This window comes from Salvelinus fontinalis, chromosome 20, assembly GCF_029448725.1.
Source record: "Salvelinus fontinalis isolate EN_2023a chromosome 20, ASM2944872v1, whole genome shotgun sequence".
In the NCBI taxonomy this organism is placed as follows: domain Eukaryota; kingdom Metazoa; phylum Chordata; class Actinopteri; order Salmoniformes; family Salmonidae; genus Salvelinus; species Salvelinus fontinalis.
This window is the reverse complement of record NC_074684.1, coordinates 8,458,169-8,480,004: the sequence shown is the minus strand read 5'-3', so window position 1 is coordinate 8,480,004 and position 21,836 is coordinate 8,458,169. Positions and strand designations below refer to the sequence as shown.

Below are 21,836 nucleotides of genomic sequence, written 5' to 3'. Positions count from 1 at the left end.
TGTCTGTGTGAAATGTATGTCATACTGTATTTTGTATGCAATTATTCATTTTAATAACATTCAACATGGACTATAAGAGGACCCTGAGTTATAATGTCTATCTTGACTTATCTTTCTTCCCTCTCCCTAAAACTATGTCTGTCTTTCCTCTAAGTAACCAAATGGCTTGGTTGGATTAAGACTTTCTGTAACCTCGAAGCTCGAGGATGGTAGATATTTCTTGTTTTATCAGACGATGGAGAAGATGGCTGATTCTGAGCCCTCCCGCTGAGCTAGTATTTATAGAAATGGACTGAGGCGATGATTACAAAGACCACTGTGGTAAACACACACAGCCAGGCACACTGGTTAACTCTCCTCTCCTCCTACATTCACTTGACTCAGTTATCTTATACAATTTGTTTTACATGCAACAGTTAGGTTATCCAATTCTTTCGACGTGCCATTTGCAACTTTCTCTATCACTCTCTCGTTTTATGAGGTAAAAATGTGTTTGTTTTTTGTGAGAAACTCCCAAATCCCTGATCAGAGTGAATCTGTTTTAGTAACACATACCGTATACCCTCCATGGACTTAGAACTCTACCTACTGTACTTGGATATGATGTCAATCAGACAACAAGAGAGACACCTCATCAGGGTTAACTAACTCTTTTGATCCACTGGCTGATAAAACATTTAGTCCCTATAGTCCTACTAGTGAAGAAGATTCATTTAATATGATTGGAGGAGGAATAGAGACCAACAATACAGGTTAAATCCAGTGGATCGAGTTCTTGTCTCCAGTATAGATCTAGATATCTAGAACGTAGCCCTGGGTTTCAGTCAACAGGGTATCTTGCCCACAGTATATATGATCTGGCTGACCTAGATCTGAGCTGCTTCCCTGGGGCTGCATGGGAAGAAGACGGCACACAGTTACCACAGTGCTCTGTGGAAGTGGAAGTGGTGGTAGGCCACTGCATAGGCAATGCAGCGTGGTATCCACTTGTTTTTAGAATAATAATTTGGTTTTAGTAGCCTATTATAACCTGTTTGCGTCTCTCTCTTCCTATACAAGCACTTTGAGGTATGTATGAAGTGTATGAAGTGCCGGGACCAAGAGACTGAAAAACAGCTTCTATCTCAAGGCCATCAGATTGTTAAATAGCCATCACTAGCACATTAGAGGCTCGTGCCTATATACATAGACTTGAAATAACTGGCCACTTTAATAAATGGAACACTAGTCAATAATGTTTACATATTTTGCACTACTGATCTCATATGTATATACAGTATAATTATATTCTATTCTACTGTACCTTAGTCTATGTCGCTCTGGCATTGCTCATCCATATATTTATATATTCTTAATTCCATTCCTTTACTTAGATTTGTGTGCATTGGGTATATGCTGTGAAACTGTTAGATATTACTTCACTGTTGTTAGATATTACTTGTTAGATATTACTTCACTGTTGTTAGATATTACTTGTTAGATATTACTGCACTGTTGTTAGATATTACTTGTTAGATATTACTGCACTGTTGTTAGATATTACTTGTTAGATATTACTGCACTGTTGTTAGATATTACTTGTTAGATATTACTGCACTGTTGTTAGATATTACTTGTTAGATATTACTGCACTGTCAGAGCTAGAAACACAATACTTTTGCTACATCCGCAATAACATCTGCTAAACATGTGTATGTGACCAATAGCAATTGATTTGATTAAAAAATGAATGTTATTTTATGTTTATTATAATTATGACAATTACTGATGATCCCTTATTCTCATTTTCCAGTCACTACCATAAGTGGCAAATTAATGTGACCCAATTTAGCACCCAATTATATGACAAATAACAGGAGTTCATCATGAACATCATCAGCATCATTTTTTCAACATGTGTACCATTAATATGAGTTGCATCATCAGCATGCATGGCATTCGATGGACATGCTCTCCAGTCATTCCAGTCAGTAGTCATTCGTGGGTTGGGTGTGCAGAGTACACAGTTGCAGGGAGAGAGACAGAGATCTGTCTGCATGACGTGCAATTACTGATCTATTCTGCAGATCTCAGGTTGTTTGGGTGTCTGACCATGTGGTATTCACATGCAGACGAAGAAAAGTGACAAGCAGTCATGGAATCTTATAGTGGCTTAGATAGAAACTATAGTACCTATGAAAGTAATAGTAACTATAGTGGCTATGGAAGTAATAGTAACTATAGTGGCTATGAAAGTAATAGTAACAATAGTGGCTATGAAAGTAATAGTGGCTACTACAGTGGCTATGATAGTCTGGCAAGAGGAGGGAGGAGAATGGTGCTGTTCTATACACTCGGACTGTCATGTAAGCGTGCTGACGATACGTTTGCTTGGACTAGAAGGAAGCTTGGAGAATGGCACTTAGAATATGGTGTTTGGAGAAGGGTGCCTGGAGAAGGGTGCTTGGAGAAGCCCCTGCTGATGAGTTTTGGCCTGATCTAAGTGGAGGAGATGTTGGTTTGTTGATGGATAGGAGTCAAGACTTGGTAGGTTGGTGTGTTCAGGGGCCATAGAAAGTCTGTCCTGTCCGTCTAGCATTAATAGTTAGGGGCAGCAAGTGTTTGGACATTTGTGGGCAGTATTCAGCTTGGCTATTATGCTGTTGAGGGGAACTCCAATATAGTCTACATGCTGTATAAGCTAACACTGCATTGTTAAGGGGTTGAACACCTCCATACACTCTTCTCACACCTTTGTTGATTGTTGGTTGTGACAGATGGGCCTGTGGGGAGCTCCCGAGCCGAGTCTGTGGATTCCACAAAATATTCTGGGATACGTCTAGAGGCCTGTCCAGGTTTATTACCAGAGTGAGACCCATGAGGACCTGAGGCTCCTGTCAGTCACCACTGTCTGTGTGTGCATGTGTGTGTGTGTGTGCAGAACGTGTGTGTGACATCATGTTGTGTGTGTATGTGTGCACATATATTACCAGTCAAAAGTTTTGACACACCTACTCATTCAAGGGTTTTTCTTTATTTTTACTATTTTCTGCATTGTAGAATAATAGTGAAGACATCAAAACTATGAAATAACACATATGGAATCATGTAGTAACCAAAAAAGTGTTAAACAAATCAAAATATGTTTTCAATTTTAGATTCTTCAAAGTAGCCATACTTTGCGTTGATGAAAGCTTTGCACACTCTTGGCATTCTCTCAACCAGCTTCATGAGGTAGTCACCTGGAATGCTTCCCAACAGTCTTGAAAGAGTTCCCACATATGCTGAGCACTTGTTGGCTTCTTTTCCTCCACTCTGCGGCCCAACTCATCCCAAACCTGTCACGTTCCTGACCTGTTTTCTCTTGTTTTGTATGTCTTTATTGGTCAGGGCGTGAGTGTTGGGTGGGTAGTCTATGTTTTGTATTTCTAGGTTGGTTTTTGTGTTCGGCCTGGTATGATTCTCAATTAGAGACAGGTGTGTATCGTTTGTCTCTAATTGAGAGTCATACTAAGGCAGCCAGGGTTTCACTGGGGTTTTGTGGGTGTTTGTTCCTGTGTCCACACATGGACGGTTGAAGGTTAGTCACGTTTGTTGTTTTGTAGTTCTGTAGTGTCTTGTTTGCTGTTTTCATTAAAAGATGGCTTATTTCCCTCAATCCGCATCTTGGTCCTATCCATGCTCCTCCTCGTTTGAGGAGGAGAACAACGTTGACTGCCTTTACAGAAACACCCACCATAACAGGACCAAGCGGATTGAGGAGAGAGAAAAGGAACTAAAGCACTGGACACAGGAGGAATGGTCTTGGGAGATCATGGACGGAAAGGGACCCTGGGGAAGGGTTGGAGAGAATCGCCGCTCTCGGGAGGAGAGGAAGGCAGCCACAGCCCAGGAGCGCTGGTATGAGGAGGCAGCACATAGGAGAGGCTGGAAGCCCGAGAGGCTCACCCAAAAATTTCTTGGGGGGGGGGGGGCTAAAGGGGAGTGTGGTGAAGCCGGGTTGGATACCTGAGCCAACTCCCCGGGCTTGCCGTGGAGTAAGAGGGCGTCGTACTGGTCAGACACCGTGTTATGCGGTAAAGCGCACGGTGTCCCCAGTACGCGTGCTTAGCCCAGTGCGGGCTATTCCACCTTGCCGCACTGGGAGGGCTAGGTTGGGCATCGAGCCGAGTGCCATGAAGCCGGCCCAACGTATCTGGTCTCCAGTACGTCTCCTCGGGCCGGCGTACATGGTACCAGCCTTACAGGTGGTGTCCCCGGTTCGCCTGCATAGCCCAGTGCGGGCTATTCCACCTCGCCGCACTGGCAGGGCTACGGGGACCATTCAACCTGGTAAGGTTGGGGAGGCTCGGTGCTCAAGAGCACGTGTCCTCCTTCACGGTCCGGTATATCCGGCGCCACCTTCCCACCCCAGCTCAGTACCACCAGTGCCTACACCACGCACCAGGCTTCCAGTGCATCTCCAGAGCCCTGTTCCTCTTCCACGCACTCTCCCTATGGTGCGTGTCTCCAGCCCGGTACCTCCAGTTCCGGTACCACGCACCAGGCCTAGAGTGCGCCACGAGAGTCCAGTGTGCCCAGTTCCTGTTCCCCGCACTCGCCCTGAGGTGCGTGCCCTCAGGCCGGTACCTCCAGTTACGGTACCACGCACCAGGCCTAGAGTGCGCCACGAGAGTCCAGTGTGCCCAGTTCCTGTTCCCCGCACTCGCCCTGAGGTGCGTGCCCTCAGCCCGGTACCTCCAGTTCCGGTACCACGCACCAGGCATATAGTGCGTCTCAGTCAGCCAGAGCCGTCCTGCCATGACCAGCCAGAGCCGTCCTGCCATGACCAGCCAGAGCCGTCCTGCCATGACCAGCCAGAGCCGTCCTGCTATGACCTGCCAGAGCCGTCCTGCCATGACCTGCCAGAGCCGTCCAGCCAGGACCTGCCAGAGCCGTCCAGCCAGGACCTGCCAGAGCCGTCCAGCCAGGACCTGCCAGAGCCGTCCAGCCAGGACCTGCCAGAGCCGTCCAGCCAGGACCTGCCAGAGCCGTCCAGCCAGGACCTGCCGGAGTCCCTCAGCCAGGACCTGCCGGAGTCCCTACGCCCGGACCGGTCGGAGTCCCTCAGCCCGGACCTGCCGGAGTCCCTCAGCCCGGACCTGCCGGAGTCCCTCAGCCCGGACCTGCCGGAGTCCCTACGCCCGGACCTGCCGGAGTCCCTACGCCCGGACCTGCCGGAGTCCCTCAGCCAGGACCTGCCGGAGTCCCTCAGCCAGGACCTGCCGGAGTCCCTCAGCCAGGACCTGCCGGAGTCCCTCAGCCAGGACCTGCCGCCCCTTATCCCGGTGCTGCCCCTTATCCCGGTGCTGCCCCTTATCCCGGTGCTGCCCCTTATCCCGGTGCTGCCCCTTATCCCGGTGCTGCCCCTTCATTTAGGTGGTGTTAGTGGGAGGGTGGTCATTGGGAGGGGGATAAAGAAGCGGGGATTGATTATGGTGGGGTGGGGACCTCGCCCTCAGCCTGAGCCACCACCGTGGACAGACGCCCACCCAGACCCTCCCCTAGACTTTGTGCTGGTGCGCCCGGAGTTCGCACCTTAAGGGGGGGGTTCTGTCACGTTCCTGACCTGTTTTTTCTTGTTTTGTATGTCTTTATTGGTCAGGGCGTGAGTGTTGGGTGGGTAGTCTATGTTTTGTATTTCTAGGTTGGTTTTTGTGTTCGGCCTGGTATGATTCTCAATTAGAGACAGGTGTGTATCGTTTGTCTTGTGGTAAGTCTAATGAACGTATCCTCTGCAGCAAAGGTAACTCTGGGTCTTCCTTTCCTGTGGCGGTCTTCATGAGAGCCGGTTTCATCATAGCGCTTCATGGTTTTTGCGACTGCACTTGAAGAAACTTTCAAAGTTCTTGAAATTTTCCGGATTGAATGACCTTCATGTGTTAAAGTAATGATGGACTGTCGTTTCTCTTTGCTTATTTGAGCTGCTCTTGCCAAAATATGGAATTGGTCTTTAACCAAATAGGGATATCTTCAACTGATTGGCTAAAACGCATTAAGAAGGAAAGAAATTCCACAAATTAACTTTTAACAAGGCACACCTGTTAATTGAAATGCATTCCAGGTACCTCATGAAGCTGGTTGAGAGAATGCCAAGAGTGTGCAAAGCTGTCATTAAGGCAAATGGTGGCTACTTTGAAGAATCTCAAATATAAAATAAGTGTAACACTGTTTTTGGTTACTACATGATTCCATGTGTGTTATTTCATCGTTTTGATGTCTTCACTATTATTCTACAATGTCGAAAATAGTAACAATTAAGAAAAACCCTGGAATGAGTAGGTGTGTCCAAACTTTTGAATGGTACTGTATGTATGTGTGAATGTGTGTCAAGATGTCTTACGAGAGGATCAGAGGATTGATGGGAGGAGTCAGTCTGGTTAGAGCTTGAGCAGACTAACGCACTACTGGCCACTATGACGTCAATTCTACCTTGGTTAATGGCAGGCAGGCAGGCAGGCAAGCATCACCTACTTGTTACATGGGCAGGAGCAAATACCACAGAATTTTCCTAGATCGTTCAAATTCTTTTCTGCATCCTTCATGTCCTTATTGATTTGGTCCATTCCCTCTTCGATGCGCTCCAGTTGCTCTGATTAAACACAAGTCATTTATCCCCCCACAGAACGAAGCACGTGAGAAGGAAAGGAAAGGAAAGGAAAGAAAAGAAGGAAGGAGGAGAGAAGACAAAGAAGAGAAGACAACAGATTCAGACACTCACTGTGACGAAAGGGGGAAAAAATGGACGCCACCACAAGTGAAGAACCTTTGGGCTCGTTGGGTCAGTACCTACTTGTTACAGGGACATATGATAAGACCACAGCATTTCCCTAAATCTTTTAAACTTTTCTCGGCCTCCTTCATGTCTTGGTTGATATGGTTCATGCCATCTTCAACACGGTCGAGTTGTTCTGGTCAGGACAAAGGGATGACAGCAGTGGAATGAATTTTATTGACTATTTGACAGAAAAATATGAGTCATGAGCAGCACTGAGCTGTGTACAATATGATATAATCTATATGAGTTTCTATTGAGAGCATGCATCTTCACGCCAGAGAGTACTGGATACTGAGACTGTCAGTTTCAATATATTCTTTTGAATTTCATTTTACAGAAGCCTTTTAGTGTTGAAAGTACGCAAAACAAAATATTTGTGGTTTATTACTCATTGGCGAGGGGATTTTTTTTTTAAATCTAAAGATATCATCATCAACGGTTTTCGATGGCTGTAGCATCACGGAAACGTGGGGCAAATCTGAAATCCTACCGATCCTATACTACAGTATCATTCCCCTCGGAGATGAGCTGTTCATGGGCAGTGTGGACATCGGGTCAAGGCATGAACATGGTAGCTGGATGGATGTTATTGGTGTGATGTCGGGCAGGGTTGGGGTCAATTCAGTTATCAATACAGGCAATTCAGCAGAAAGTTTATCATGAATTCAAATGGACCATCTTTTATATGAGGATTTCTCAACTCAGACATTGCATTTCAATGAATTCCCTGCAGTGAATGAATTGAAAACAAAATGTGTGGAAGGGGATTAATGATAGCGGGTAGGTAGGTGGGTGGATGGACAACTCTGATGTTGTGGTTTAGGAGGTTGCGTAGAAATTACATGCAGCATATGTGTTATAGTAAGATGAGGTTGGAAAGTGGAGTAGAGTAGGTCAGGAATGCAGTCAAGGCTAAGCCAATTGATAAAGTCCACCTTTGTAAAATCCCCGGCATGCTTTTATACACACGTACTGTAGAAACAACTAAGTCATGTGACCTTTACTTGAACAGCGGCAACTAAGAGGAACGTCAAATGGAAATAAGGTGATGTTGAACGGGTATTTTTTTTTCGCTCAGTATCAACATAATCAATTTCTTTGTTCACAAACCCTATATTTTTCGGCCCTTTTTAATTTATTTAATTCTGTGACTGATTCAAGCCTTGTGTACTGCATCAGTCCAGGCTTCTCCACTACGGCACCGTCAATAAGCAGAAGTCAGAGAGCAGCTAAGCAGGCTTACGGCCACCTCAGCGACCATCCAGCAGTCTAAATTGGCTTTGTGGAGGCAGCGCTGGACTGATGGACTGCAGAAGGAAGGGATGAGTGGATAGAGGGATGATGATAGAGGAATGAGCAGATGACTTTGAGAGTGTAATTAAGGTCCTCGGTCAGGGGGATTTCCCCAAAAGGAACGGATTACTGATTACAGCCAATCAGAAGACTGGATTGAGGCTAATGCCTTCCGGCAAGACAATTATGTCCTCTAATCAATCCCTCCAAGCACAACAAACCAGTAGTAATGCCAGGGTTTAGGCCCTGTAATTATTTTCTCTAAATAACATTTGTTATTGGTCATTATCAGGTGTAAATTCTTTGTTTTTTTTGGGGGGGGGGGGATTGCCCACTTAATGGATACGAGCAAGTGCACAGGAAACAATTCAACCATCAAGAAAATCTCTGTTTGTTTACATGGGTATCTAAAATATTGCTATTTGAGTGTTTTTGTACCTTCATCCATATATATGTCTATTTCAATGTACAAAGCACTTGAAAATAACTCACGTTGAAATATAAAGCAGAGTCTGTCATTCTAGCTAACCACTTCAAAGCATGCACTGTTAAGTTATTCATAGCAAAACATCAGATGCAAGGCGGGGCACAAAGTCCCATTGGTTTTCCCTTCCAGAAGACATCCAACACTTACCTCCTTGCTCGTCCAACATAACCAAAGTCCTGATACCAGCATCTTTACTCTACTCCCCGAATAACCGCAGAGAAGAAGGAAGAGATGAAAGGAAGGAAATAAAGAGAAAGAGAGAGGTAGGATCAGTAAGGGAGTATACAGAATCCATACAGATTGGAGATTAGAGGGCAAGGCAACATGATTGAAAAACAGGACGGCACCATCAGAAAAAAAAACACCTCACGCTTTAGACAAAGTTAGATCAAGGTCTTGCGATTTTCTCAACCAAAAAATGTCACAATAGGGGTAACATTGTCCGAATCGCAACAGCCTGATAACATTAGCATATTCGTATAGTTTCATATTCGTATAGGAAGAGGACATCAACATTTGGGGCGAGCAATAAGCAGCCACTGCAGTGTGTAAATATTTGTTATATTTTTTTGTCATTTAGTCGACACTCTTATCCAGAGCAATTAGGGGATTTGAACCAGCAACCTTCTGGTTATTGGGCCAACAAGCTTAACCGCTAGGCTACCTGCCACCCTATAATTTATTCTGTAAATTAGCATTCCGGTTCCCAGAGAAATCCCGAAGTAGTAAAAAACACGACCCCCATAATGCACTGCACTGAACCCTTCAGCTCGGCTTCACACTAACACCTTATGCAAACCACATAGATGGAGATAGATACACCTTGATTCCATCATTATGTATTTGGAAATGCAGTTGCTTGTTTGTTTGCATGAAAAATAAAATGTTCTCACCTTTTTGTTATGATGATAGAGAGAGAGAGACAACAACTCAAATCAAATAGAATCTGTGCTCCAACCCAGTGTGGTGATGCACTATTATCGCCAAACAATTATCACACATAATCATCTGATTAATCATAGCTGACTAATGTGTCCCTCTATTCCTCTCTCTCTCATCCTTTATAGTTCCCTCTCTCCACTATCCTTCTTTTTCTCCTCTTAAGTCTTCCCTTTCACCAGACAGCCCCCCTCCCTCTATCTTCACCGACGCTCGTCTGTCTTGTCACGTCCGAGGTGCTTCTCTCTCTCTCTCTCTCTCTCTCTCTCTCTCTCTCTCTCTCTCTCTCTCTCTCTCTCTCTCTTCCTGCCAAGATAACAATTCAACCCTCAACAGTGTTCATTTAACACCGTCTTAGTGGGACTCATACATACACTGTGAAAGTTATACATTTAACACTCTCTGAGTAAAATGTGCACCAGTGAATATGCTGTGCCAGGCAGATCTGTACATGTGAGAACACACAGTGCATGTCTTGCCCATGTCAATACCATGCACTGTTCTGAGGCAGATACTGTAGAGTACACTAAGAGCTGTGACACAGCTTGCATTGTATTCTGGCTTGGCGTTGCGAACACTGTAAGTATGAATGGTGTCTTTCTCTTACCTCTTCCACCAGCTGTAGCATACGACGAGTGCTCTCGAGCGACTGTGGACAGAAAGGAGAAGAAAGTTAGAATTGGAAAGCATGAGAAGACATGACAGACATGAGTGGAGACAGAGATGTAGGTTGACAAAGCTCCATATGGTCTAGACCTCACTCCCTATGTTTGTGAAATGGAATTGCCTGGAATTGGGACGTAGACACTGGAATCGATGACCAATACAATCAACATGATACTATAATCGACATGATAATCATTTGGAAAGTTAATAAATTATCTGTAATTTCATACATATTCCATTGATAAGAAAATGTAAATATAATGTGTATCAGTAGGTTGAATGGCGGACATAGAACTTTGATGTAACTACCCACCAAAAGGAGTCAGTCAGTTATAATATATGTTTTCTTTAGAGGCACAGAAACCATCACAACTATACTGTGGAAACAATACATTTAAAGATTTGGAAGTATTAAAGAACTTGTACTGTAAATGTATTTTAATTCAAATAAGATTTTTTTTTAAACAGTGCTTCTAATTTTTTGTATCATTCAAAGCGATATAAACCCTGTTTTTAAATAACTGCATAAAGTCTGCTTTGATAGTGTAACGTGTGTCGTCGGAAGGAGACCAAGGTGCGGCGTGGTAGGCGTACATAATTTTATTAAAATGTTCCACCAAGAAAAAACAATAAACAATACAACGAACGAAAAGCTTCGTCGTGCAAACTACGTGCACTCAAACAAAGACAAGATCCCACACTGAAGGAGGGAAAAAGGGCTGCCTAAGTATGATCCCCAATCAGAGACAATGAAAGACAGCTGCCTCTGATTGGGAACCACACTCGGCCAAACACAAAGAAATAGAGAACATAGAATGCCCACCCCAAATCACACCCTGACCTAACCAAATAGAGAAATAAAATTAGCCTCTCATCTCCTCCTACCACCACCACCCCCCATAGAGAGAAGAAACTTATAGGAACCCCCATTTTGTGTTTCCCGGTTGTGTTTGCATGTGCGTGTGTTTTGTATTCTGCTCAGCTGTGAGAGTGTGAGCCATTCTTGTCGTGATGTGTGTTTTGTCCTATATTTTTATTTAATTGTATAATTAAAAAAAAATCCCAGTCCTCGTCCCCGCAGGAGGCCTTTTGCCTTTTGGTAGGCCACCATTGTAAATAAGAATTTGTTCTTAACTGACTAACCTAGTTAAATAAAGGATAAATAAATATTTCAAAATACCAACTTTTCAAATACTCAAGGTAGTCTATTGTAGTTTATATAGAATTTCAACTAAACGGCAACCATTATTTTAAATATTCAAGTACAGGTCAAGAAAACCAAATAATATTTTAAAGTATTTTGATTACTTCTCAGAAAACCAAATATTTGAAGGTAATTGAATATATGCAAGTTATAAAATAATCTATATTTATTTGATGGGAAGCCAAATATTTGTTGAAGAACCAAAAACTACAACAGTTAGTTGAATTAGTCTAAATATATGATCATAAGCACATGGTTTGGAGGGCTCTTAGATATGAATAATAATATAGCCTATAGCCTAGAATTAATTACATGAGGGACATGGAATCAATTCAACATTAGAGTAGACCACTTTTGCAGCTTCAAAATAATTAACAAATCATAGTTACAGCTATAATTGTCCTAGGTTTGGCACACACATAAACTAACACTTATCCACATGCACGCACGCACGCACGCACGCACGCACACACACACACACACCACTATTATGTAAGAACTGAACCAGGTGGATCCTCCCTCCACCTGACACACAGACCCTGGCATTGCACAGTCGGAGCCAGGAGCTGTAAGCACGAGGCTGGGCCATCAGCATGTTACCCTCCCTGTGCATCTGCCCTGCTAGTCCTCTACAGGAGCTGTAAGCACGAGGCTGGGCCATCAGCATGTTACCCTCCCTGTGCATCTGCCCTGCTAGTCCTCTACAGGAGCTGTAAGCCCGAGGCTGGGCCATCAGCATGTTACCCTCCCTGTGCATCTGCCCTGCTAGTCCTCTACAGGAGCTGTAAGCACGAGGCTAGGCCATCAGCATGTTACCCTCCCTGTGCATCTGTCCTGCTAGTCCTCTACAGGAGCTGTAAGCACAAGGCTGGGCCATCAGCATGTTACCCTCCCTGTGCATCTGTCCTGCTAGTCCTCTACAGGAGCTGTAAGCACGAGGCTGGGCCATCAGCATGTTACCCTCCCTGTGCATCTGCCCTGCTAGTCCTCTACAGGAGCTGTAAGCACGAGGCTGGGCCATCAGCATGTTACCCTCCCTGTGCATCTGTCCTGCTGGTCCTCTACAGGAGCTGGCTGCTGCTGACAGGAGGAAGTCATCTAGTGGGCTTGATTGTCATACAATGTGTGATACTGTAAAATGTATTTTAAAAAACAAACAAGTTGACTGGATCTGTTTTAGTTGATTTTATGTCAAGAGGAGAGTGAGGAATTCATATTTCCTCAATGCTACAGCTAAAACATACAGATGTTTTCATTCTATAGTTAAAACATACAGATGGTTTTGAAGTGTAGTTGCATATGCCTAAATTTGGATGATTTTCTGTGTAAGCATGAGTGTCTCTCAGGCATCTAAAAATCTGTTGGAAATGTGGTATACAGTAGCATGGGTTGGGGCTGTGCTGCTCACCTCATCTCCAAGCTGGTCGGCGCGTTGCTGCATATCCGACAGCTCATTGCGCATGTCCAAGTCTTCAGCCATGGCTACTGGCTGTGCGTGGTGGAGCTGGTCTCCAACGGGGAAGAGTAGGTTCTAATGGGAGGCCGGGGATAGGCTAGAGGAGGAAGGGAGATACAAAACAACAGCCATTAGCATGCTAAGCTAAATAATATCCTTTAGCACGATAAGCTTAGCAACAGTCTTTAGCACTGTAAGCTAAACAATAGTCTCTAGCCCGCTAAGCTAACCGACATAACGTAGCATGCTAAGCTAAGCAAATACCTTTCGCATGCTAAGCTAAGCCAAGCCAAACAAGTATGTTCTCAAAGCTAAGGTTACGTTTCAACGTCCATACTAGAATACCACAGAATACATGTTAAAAACACTTGAGTGTACAAAACATAAGGAACACCTTCCTAATATTGAGTTGCACCTCCTTTTGCTACTTTTGAACAGCCTCAAAACATTTGGGCATGGACTCTACAAGGTGTCCAAAGCGTTCCATGTTGTCTCCAATGCTCCCCACAGTTGTCTCAAGTTGGCTGGATGTCCTTTGGTGGTGGACCATTCTTGATAATACACACGGGAAACTGTTGAGCATGAAAAAAAACAGCTGCATTGCAGTTCTTGACACACTCAACCCAGTGCACCCGGCACCTACTATCATACCCCGTTCAAAGGCACTTAAATATTTTGTCTTGCCCATTCACTCTCTGAATGGCACGCATACACAGTCCATGTCTCAATTGTCTCAAGGCTTAAAAAGTCTTCTTTAACCTGTCTCTTCCCCTTCATCTACGCTGATTGAAGTGGATTTAATAAGGGATCATAGCTTTCACCTGGATTCACCTGGGCAGTCTGTCATGGAAAAACCTCATGTTTTGTTCATTCAGTTTTGCGCTTCAGTGCACTGCCAGTGTGGATATATCAGTCTTTTTGGGAAGGGTGCTACCTCATGGATTTTTATGAGATGTGTTTTTGCCCAATGTCACAGTAATTTACTGTGAATCTACCCAGTTTCCCCCCCCCAAAACAAATATTTTTCTTTGATCTCATACGCAGTATTTTCTTGGATCTCAAGTGAATGAACGGCAGTCTCTTTCCAGCTGCAGTTAGAACCCAGTTTAATAGAGGATTACGACAGCGTTTGTTCCACTCAATGAAAGGGAAGCGGAGCCATTGATGTTTGCAGAAGCATGGCAGTCTTAGAGAGTCGTGTCGATGGTATAGTGTGGATTAGCTAGCTAGCACACCAGACGTAAACGTTCTGCTGCAAGCGTGTGCCGTGTTCTCCTGTAGACAAGCGTCATGAGAGTTTCAATCATACACCAGACAGTGGTTTGATCCTTCCTCAGCAGCCCCGACCCACATTCACTAAGGGAATGATGACATTAATTGATTAACTTGCTGTAGTTCAGTTGGTAGAGCATGACTCCTGCAACACCAGAATAGTGGGTTTGATTCCCAGGACCACCCATAGATTAAACATGTATGCATACATGACTGTTTGTCACTTTGGATAAAAGTCTGCAAAATGGCATACACTATCATAATAATACAAAAGAAGGGCAATCATAATGGTATGCATACAGCATACCACCCTGCATCCCACTGCTGGCTTGCCTCTGTGGGATGCAGGGTGGTCCCTGGATGAGAGACCAGATGCTGCTGGAAGTGGTGTTGGAGGGCCAGATGGGGGCACTCTTCCCTCTGGTCTAATGAGATCCCAGGGCATTGAAGGGGACATTGCCCTGCGACTCGTGCCAAAATCTTTTTAAACCTCAAATACACTACAATTTTAAAACGTCCTGCATTGCAGGAAAGCTCTCCTACTACAGGGTGATCAAATTAAGATCCTACATCTGTAGCTGATGTGTGGTGAGCGTTCTGGCACAAAATGGTTGGCGTGGATCACCCAGGTGGGTGCCACACATTGGCGGTGGATGACGTGAGTTTCCCCCTATTTCGTAAAGCGCTATATACTGTAAATCCAATCAATTATGCCACAACATATAGGTACTTAATTTGAGACAGTTTGCTCCAGCAGGAAAATAATCCTGCAGCAACAGGACATTTTTCATAAGGGAAAATCAAGTCTGAAATTTCAAAGTGAAATTCAGAAAATTCAGAAACATATTTAAAGGTCTAATGAAGCAATTTTGATCTCAATATAAAATAATTTATGGGTAGCAATTAAATACCTTACTGTGATTTCTCAAGCAAAAATGTTACTAGGACTGTCTGGGAGTGGTCTGAGTGTGGAGGGGAAAACTGAAAACTAGCTGGTATTGGCAGAGAGGCTTGGAACTCTCTTGGTCTATTAGCTAATTCACCCCCTGGTGATGTCACCAGGCAGTCCAAAATTTCATCTGACTAAAACAGGCTAAAATTTCCAGCAGTCTTTTTTTAAACAGCTCTTACACTAAAAGGGCATTACTATAATTTTTACAGTTTCACAGTATTATTCCAACCTCATAGGGTAGAAATATATATATAAAACTCAGGTTTTTGACATCACTGTCACACACACGTATTACATTTCATGAATTGTAGAAAAGTTATCCTGCAACAGGGTGATCAAATTAAGATCCTACGTCTGTACCCTTCACAGGTTCTGTTGATTACTAAAATATATCATCTCTACATGGGTAACCTAACAACATTAAAATATTCAATGTTAAAGTTATGTGTATTACTGTGCAATATTGTGTGCCAGAGAGTGTATCATTGTTTGTGACTAAGGAGTGAGAAGGACATCTACAGATGTAGGATCTTAATTTGAGACAGTTTGCTACAGCAGGAAAATAATTCTACAGCAACAGGAAATGTGAATTATGTGGATTATAATTAATTGACATTTGTAGGAGCTGATAAATTTTCCATTAAGGAAAATCAAGTCATTCATTTTGAAGGGGAAATGACAATCTTTAGAAGCCTTTTTAAAACTCAAATACACTGCTGTACAGGACTACTTTCTTATGTCAATCTCACTGGCACCTACAGTTTAAAAAAGTGTTGATAAGGGACAGAATGCGTCGGACTATCATATAGTTGCCATACACTCTTACGGAATTTCCACGTTGGCGAGGATATTAGAAATTTTATCAAAGCCAACTGTATGACAACTTTACATTTTCCTACATAACATACAGTGCCGGTCAAAAGTTTGGACATACCGACTCATTCCAAGGTTTTTCTTTACTTTGACTATTTTCTACTTTGTAAAATAATAGTGAAGACATCAGAATTATGAAAAAACACATGGAATTATGTAGTAACCAAAAAAGTGTTAAACAAATTGTTTAACAGATTCTTCAAAGTAGCCACCCTTTGCCTTGATGACAGCTTTGCACACTCTTGGCATTCTCTCAAACAGCTTCATGGGCTAGTCACCTGGAATGCATTTCAATTAACAGTTGCACCTTGTTGAAAGTTAATTTGTGGAATTTCTTTCCTTCTTAATGCGTTTGAGCCAATCAGTTCTGTTGTGACAAGGTAGGGTTGATATACAAGATATCCCTATTTGGTAAAAGACCAAGTCCATATTATGGCAAGAACCGCTCAAAAAGGCAAAGAGAAACAACAGTCCATCATTACTTTAAGACATGAAGGTCAATCAAAATTGCAATACATTTTTAAGTTTCTTCAAGTGCAGTCGAAAAAAACATCAAGCGCAATGATGAAACTGGCTCTCATGAGGACAGCCGCATTCGCTCTGCAGGTAGTATAACTTTTCATTACATTTCATTACATTTCATTATAGTACAACGGTTTAATTTGTTTAATTTGTCTAACCTTAGCAATTTCTTCTTAGCTAGCTACTTAGCCGTCTGTGTATAAAAGATAATTGCGTAATTATCGTATTCCGTCGTCTATCGTAGTCCACACTGCTATCTGCCCAGCAGCTAGCAAACGTCCACCGTCTACCGAATAGTAGTATAACTTTTCATTACATTTCATTATAGTACAACGGTCTGATTTTCATTTTCACTACAGTACAACGGTTTGATTTGTTTGATCTTAGCTAGCTACATAGCCGTCTTTGCATCAAACATAATTGTGTAGTTATTGAGGTTCGCCAGCCAGCTATTTTCGCCCTAACGTAACGCAACGTAGCCAACACTGCTAGCTAGCCAGCTTGCCACCGAATAGCAGCATTGTAGAAACGAGTGCATTACAACGGAACGACTTGATCAGTGTAGTGTTGGCTGACTACACAGTTGTCTTTGCTATCTTTGATTTGTATTTGTTCGATCTTAGCTAGCTACTTAGCTGGCTACATAGCCGTCTTTGTATCGGTGATAATTGTGTAGTTATCAAGGTTCGCTGAGGTTCGCTAGCCAGGTATTCTCGCCCTAACGTAACGTAACGTAACGTAGTCAACCCTGCTAGCTAGCCAGCTAGCCACCGATTAGCAGCACTGTAGAAACGATTACATTACAACGGAACGACTTGACTTGTGTAGTGTTGGCTAGCTACATAGTTTTCTTTGCTATCTTTGTATCTAAGATAATTGTGTAGCTTTGAGTAATTATCGGTTAGCTAGCCAGCTATTTTTCGCCTGCCGCGCTGCCGTCCTCCTACCTAGCCAACACTGCTAGCTAGCCAACTTCTACCGAATAGCAGCACTGTAGAAACTTACATTACAACGGAACGACTTGATTAGCGTAGTGTTAGCTAGTTGTCTTTGCTGTCCTTGTATCCATGATAACTGTGTAGTTTAGAGAAATTTAGTGAAATTGTCGAGGTTACCTAGCCAGCTTCACTTTCAACAACGTAGCCACTGCTAGCCAGGCTACTTCACCAGCCAGCAGTACTATATCATTTTAGTCAATAAGATCTTGTATTTTATTTTTATTTTTTTGCAACGTAAGCTTAACTTTCTGAACATTCGAGACGTGTAGCCCACTTGTCATTCTAATCTCCTTTGCATTAGCGTAGCCTCTTCTGTAGCCTGTCAACCATGTGTCTGTCTATCCCTGTTCTCTCCTCTCTGCACAGACCATACAAACGCTTCACACCGCGTGGCCGCGCCCACCCTAACCTGGTGGTCCCAGCCCGCACGACCCACGTGGAGTTCCAGGTCTCCGGTAGCCTCTGGAACTGCCGATCTGCGGCCAACAAGGCAGAGCTCATCTCAGCCTATGCGTCCCTCCAGTCCCTCGACTTCCTGGCACTGACGGAAACATGGCTCACCACAGATAACACTGCTACTCCTACTGCTCTCTCTTCGTCTGCCCACGTGTTCTCGCACACCCCGAGACCTTCTGGTCAGCGGGGTGGTGGCACCGGGATCCTCATCTCTCCCAAGTGGTCATTCTCTCTTTCTCCCCTTACCCATCTGTCTATCGCCTCCTTTGAATTCCATGCTGTCACAGTTACCAGCCCTTTCAAGCTTAACATCCTTATCATTTATCGCCCTCCAGGTTCCCTTGGAGAGTTCATCAATGAGCTTGATGCCTTGATAAGCTCCTTTCCTGAGGACGGCTCACCTCTCACAGTTCTGGGTGACTTTAACCTCCCCATGTCTACCTTTGACTCATTCCTCTCTGCCTCCTTCTTTCCACTCCTCTCCTCTTTTGACCTCACCCTCTCACCTTCCCCCCCTACTCACAAGGCAGGCAATACGCTTGACCTCATCTTTACTAGATGCTGTTCTTCCACTAACCTCATTGCAACTCCCCTCCAAGTCTCCGACCACTACCTTGTATCCTTTTCCCTCTCGCTCTCATCCAACACTTCCCACACTGCCCCTACTCGGATGGCATCGCGCCGTCCCAACCTCCGCTCTCTCTCCCCCGCTACTCTCTCCTCTTCCATCCTATCATCTCTTCCCTCTGCCCAAACCTTCTCCAACCTATCTCCTGATTCTGCCTCCTCAACCCTCCTCTCCTCCCTTTCTGCATCCTTTGACTCTCTATGTCCCCTATCCTCCAGGCCGGCTCGGTCCTCCCCTCCCGCTCCGTGGCTCGACGACTCATTGCGAGCTCACAGAACAGGGCTCCGGGCAGCCGAGCGGAAATGGAGGAAAACTCGCCTCCCTGCGGACCTGGCATCCTTTCACTCCCTCCTCTCTACATTTTCCTCTTCTGTCTCTGCTGCTAAAGCCACTTTCTACCACTCTAAATTCCAAGCATCTGCCTCTAACCCTAGGAAGCTCTTTGCCACCTTCTCCTCCCTCCTGAATCCTCCTCCCCCTCCCCCCCCTCCTCCCTCTCTGCAGACGACTTCGTCAACCATTTTGAAAAGAAGGTCGACGACATCCGATCCTCGTTTGCTAAGTCAAACGACACCGCTGGTTCTGCTCACACTGCCCAACCCTGTGCTTTGACCTCTTTCTCCCCTCTCTCTCCAGATGAAATCTCGCGTCTTGTGACGGCCGGCCGCCCAACAACCTGCCCGCTTGACCCTATCCCCTCCTCTCTTCTCCAGACCATTTCCGGAGACCTTCTACCTTACCTCACCTCGCTCATCAACTCATCCTTGACCGCTGGCTACGTCCCTTCCGTCTTCAAGAGAGCGAGAGTTGCACCCCTTCTGAAAAAACCTACACTCGATCCCTCCGATGTCAACAACTACAGACCAGTATCCCTTCTTTCTTTTCTCTCCAAAACTCTTGAACGTGCCGTCCTTGGCCAGCTCTCCTGCTATCTCTCTCAGAATGACCTTCTTGATCCAAATCAGTCAGGTTTCAAGACTAGTCACTCAACTGAGACTGCTCTTCTCTGTATCACGGAGGCGCTCCGCACTGCTAAAGCTAACTCTCTCTCCTCTGCTCTCATCCTTCTAGACCTATCGGCTGCCTTCGATACTGTGAACCATCAGATCCTCCTCTCCACCCTCTCCGAGTTGGGCATCTCCGGCGCGGCCCACGCTTGGATTGCGTCCTACCTGACAGGTCGCTCCTACCAGGTGGCGTGGCGAGAATCTGTCTCCTCACCACGTGCTCTCACCACTGGTGTCCCCCAGGGCTCTGTTCTAGGCCCTCTCCTATTCTCGCTATACACCAAGTCACTTGGCTCTGTCATAACCTCACATGGTCTCTCCTATCATTGCTATGCAGACGACACACAATTAATCTTCTCCTTTCCCCCTTCTGATGACCAGGTGGCGAATCGCATCTCTGCATGTCTGGCAGACATATCAGTGTGGATGACGGATCACCACCTCAAGCTGAACCTCGGCAAGACGGAGCTGCTCTTCCTCCCGGGGAAGGACTGTCCGTTCCATGATCTCGCCATCACGGTTGACAACTCCATTGTGTCCTCCTCCCAGAGCGCTAAGAACCTTGGCGTGATCCTGGACAACACCCTGTCGTTCTCCACCAACATCAAGGCGGTGGCCCGTTCCTGTAGGTTCATGCTCTACAACATCCGCAGAGTACGACCCTGCCTCACACAGGAAGCGGCGCAGGTCCTAATCCAGGCACTTGTCATCTCCCGTCTGGATTACTGCAACTCGCTGTTGGCTGGGCTCCCTGCCTGTGCCATTAAACCCCTACAACTCATCCAGAACGCCGCAGCCCGTCTGGTGTTCAACCTTCCCAAGTTCTCTCACGTCACCCCGCTCCTCCGCTCTCTCCACTGGCTTCCAGTTGAAGCTCGCATCCGCTACAAGACCATGGTGCTTGCCTACGGAGCTGTGAGGGGAACGGCACCTCAGTACCTTCAGGCTCTGATCAGGCCCTACACCCAAACAAGGGCACTGCGTTCATCCACCTCTGGCCTGCTCGCCTCCCTACCACTGAGGAAGTACAGTTCCCGCTCAGCCCAGTCAAAACTGTTCGCTGCTCTGGCACCCCAATGGTGGAACAAACTCCCTCACGACGCCAGGACAGCGGAGTCAATCACCACCTTCCGGAGACACCTGAAACCCCACCTCTTCAAGGAATACCTAGAATAAAGCAATCCTTCTGCCCCCCCCCCCCCCCCCCCCCCCCTTAAAAGATCTAGATGCACTATTGTAAATGGCTGTTCCACTGGATGTCATAAGGTGAATGCACCAATTTGTAAGTCGCTCTGGATAAGAGCGTCTGCTAAATGACTTAAATGTAAATGAAAGGAAGACCCAGAGTTACCTCTGCAGTGGATAAGTTCATTAAAGTTAACTGCACCTCAGATTGCAGCCTGTTCAGAGGAGATTGCGTGAATCAGGCCTTCATGGTCAAATTGCTGCAAAGAAACCACTACTAAAGGACACCAATAATAAGAAGAGACTTGCTTGGGCCAAAAACCATGAGCAATGGACATTAGACTGGTGGAAATCTGTCCTTTGGTCTGACTAGTCCAAATTTGAGATTTTTGGTTCCAACCGCCGTGTCTTTGTGAGACGCAGAGTAGGTGAACGGAGTATTTCAGCATGTGTGGTTCCCACCGTGAAGCATGGAGGAGGAGGTGTGATGGTGTGGGGGTGCTTTGCTAGTGACACTGTCAGTGATTTATTTAGAATTCAAAGCACACTTAACCAGCATAGCTACCATTGCGTTCTGCAGCAATACGCTATCCCATCTGGTTTGCGCTTAGTGGGACTATAATTTATTTTTCAACAGGACAATGACCCAACACACCTCCAGGCTGTGTAAAGGCTATTTGACCAAGAAGGAGAGTGATGGAGTGCTGCATCAAATGACCTGGCCTCCACAATCACCCAATCTCAACCCAATTGAAAATAGAAAATAGTAAAAATAAAGAAAAACCCTTGAATGAATAGGTGTGTCCAAACTTTTGACAGGTACTGTATATAAAACTTTGCTGGGGGTGGGGGCCACAAAAGATCTCAACTCATCATGAGGGGCGCAGTTGCTTGCGGGTCTGCGTACCCACATGTGCATTCCCCCCCACCACATTGTGAGCAAAACATGTTAGCAGCCCCCCTCTTGAATGCAGGCCGCCGGTTGCCCATCCCTGGTCTTGCGGATGCACAATAGTAGTTTCATCTTGCTGTGATGTTCTCACATTGATTTTTAGCTCTCAATAGGAAAAAATACAAAATCATTTCATAGAATTTTAACAAG

The 21,836-nt window shown here is 45.0% G+C and overlaps 1 protein-coding gene across 3 annotated transcripts in view; it reads right to left on the bottom strand.

Annotated features, from left to right (window-relative positions):
- The window catches only part of snap25a (synaptosome associated protein 25a), a 54,084-nt gene that overhangs the window by 13,635 nt on the left and 18,613 nt on the right, over positions 1–21,836 (bottom strand). For 2 of the 3 annotated variants that reach the window (XM_055872276.1, XM_055872278.1), the window contains exons 2-5: positions 12,794–12,938; positions 10,123–10,164; positions 8,724–8,772; positions 6,493–6,610 (exon numbers count right to left, since the gene is read on the bottom strand). In XM_055872276.1, coding sequence (XP_055728251.1) covers positions 6,493–6,610; positions 8,724–8,772; positions 10,123–10,164; positions 12,794–12,865 — 281 coding nt within the window. In that variant the 5' untranslated portion in view covers positions 12,866–12,938. Of the gene's footprint in view, positions 1–6,492; positions 6,611–6,811; positions 6,930–8,723; positions 8,773–10,122; positions 10,165–12,793; positions 12,939–21,836 lie in introns of all 3 variants that reach the window. The other variant, XM_055872277.1, reaches the window with a different exon arrangement.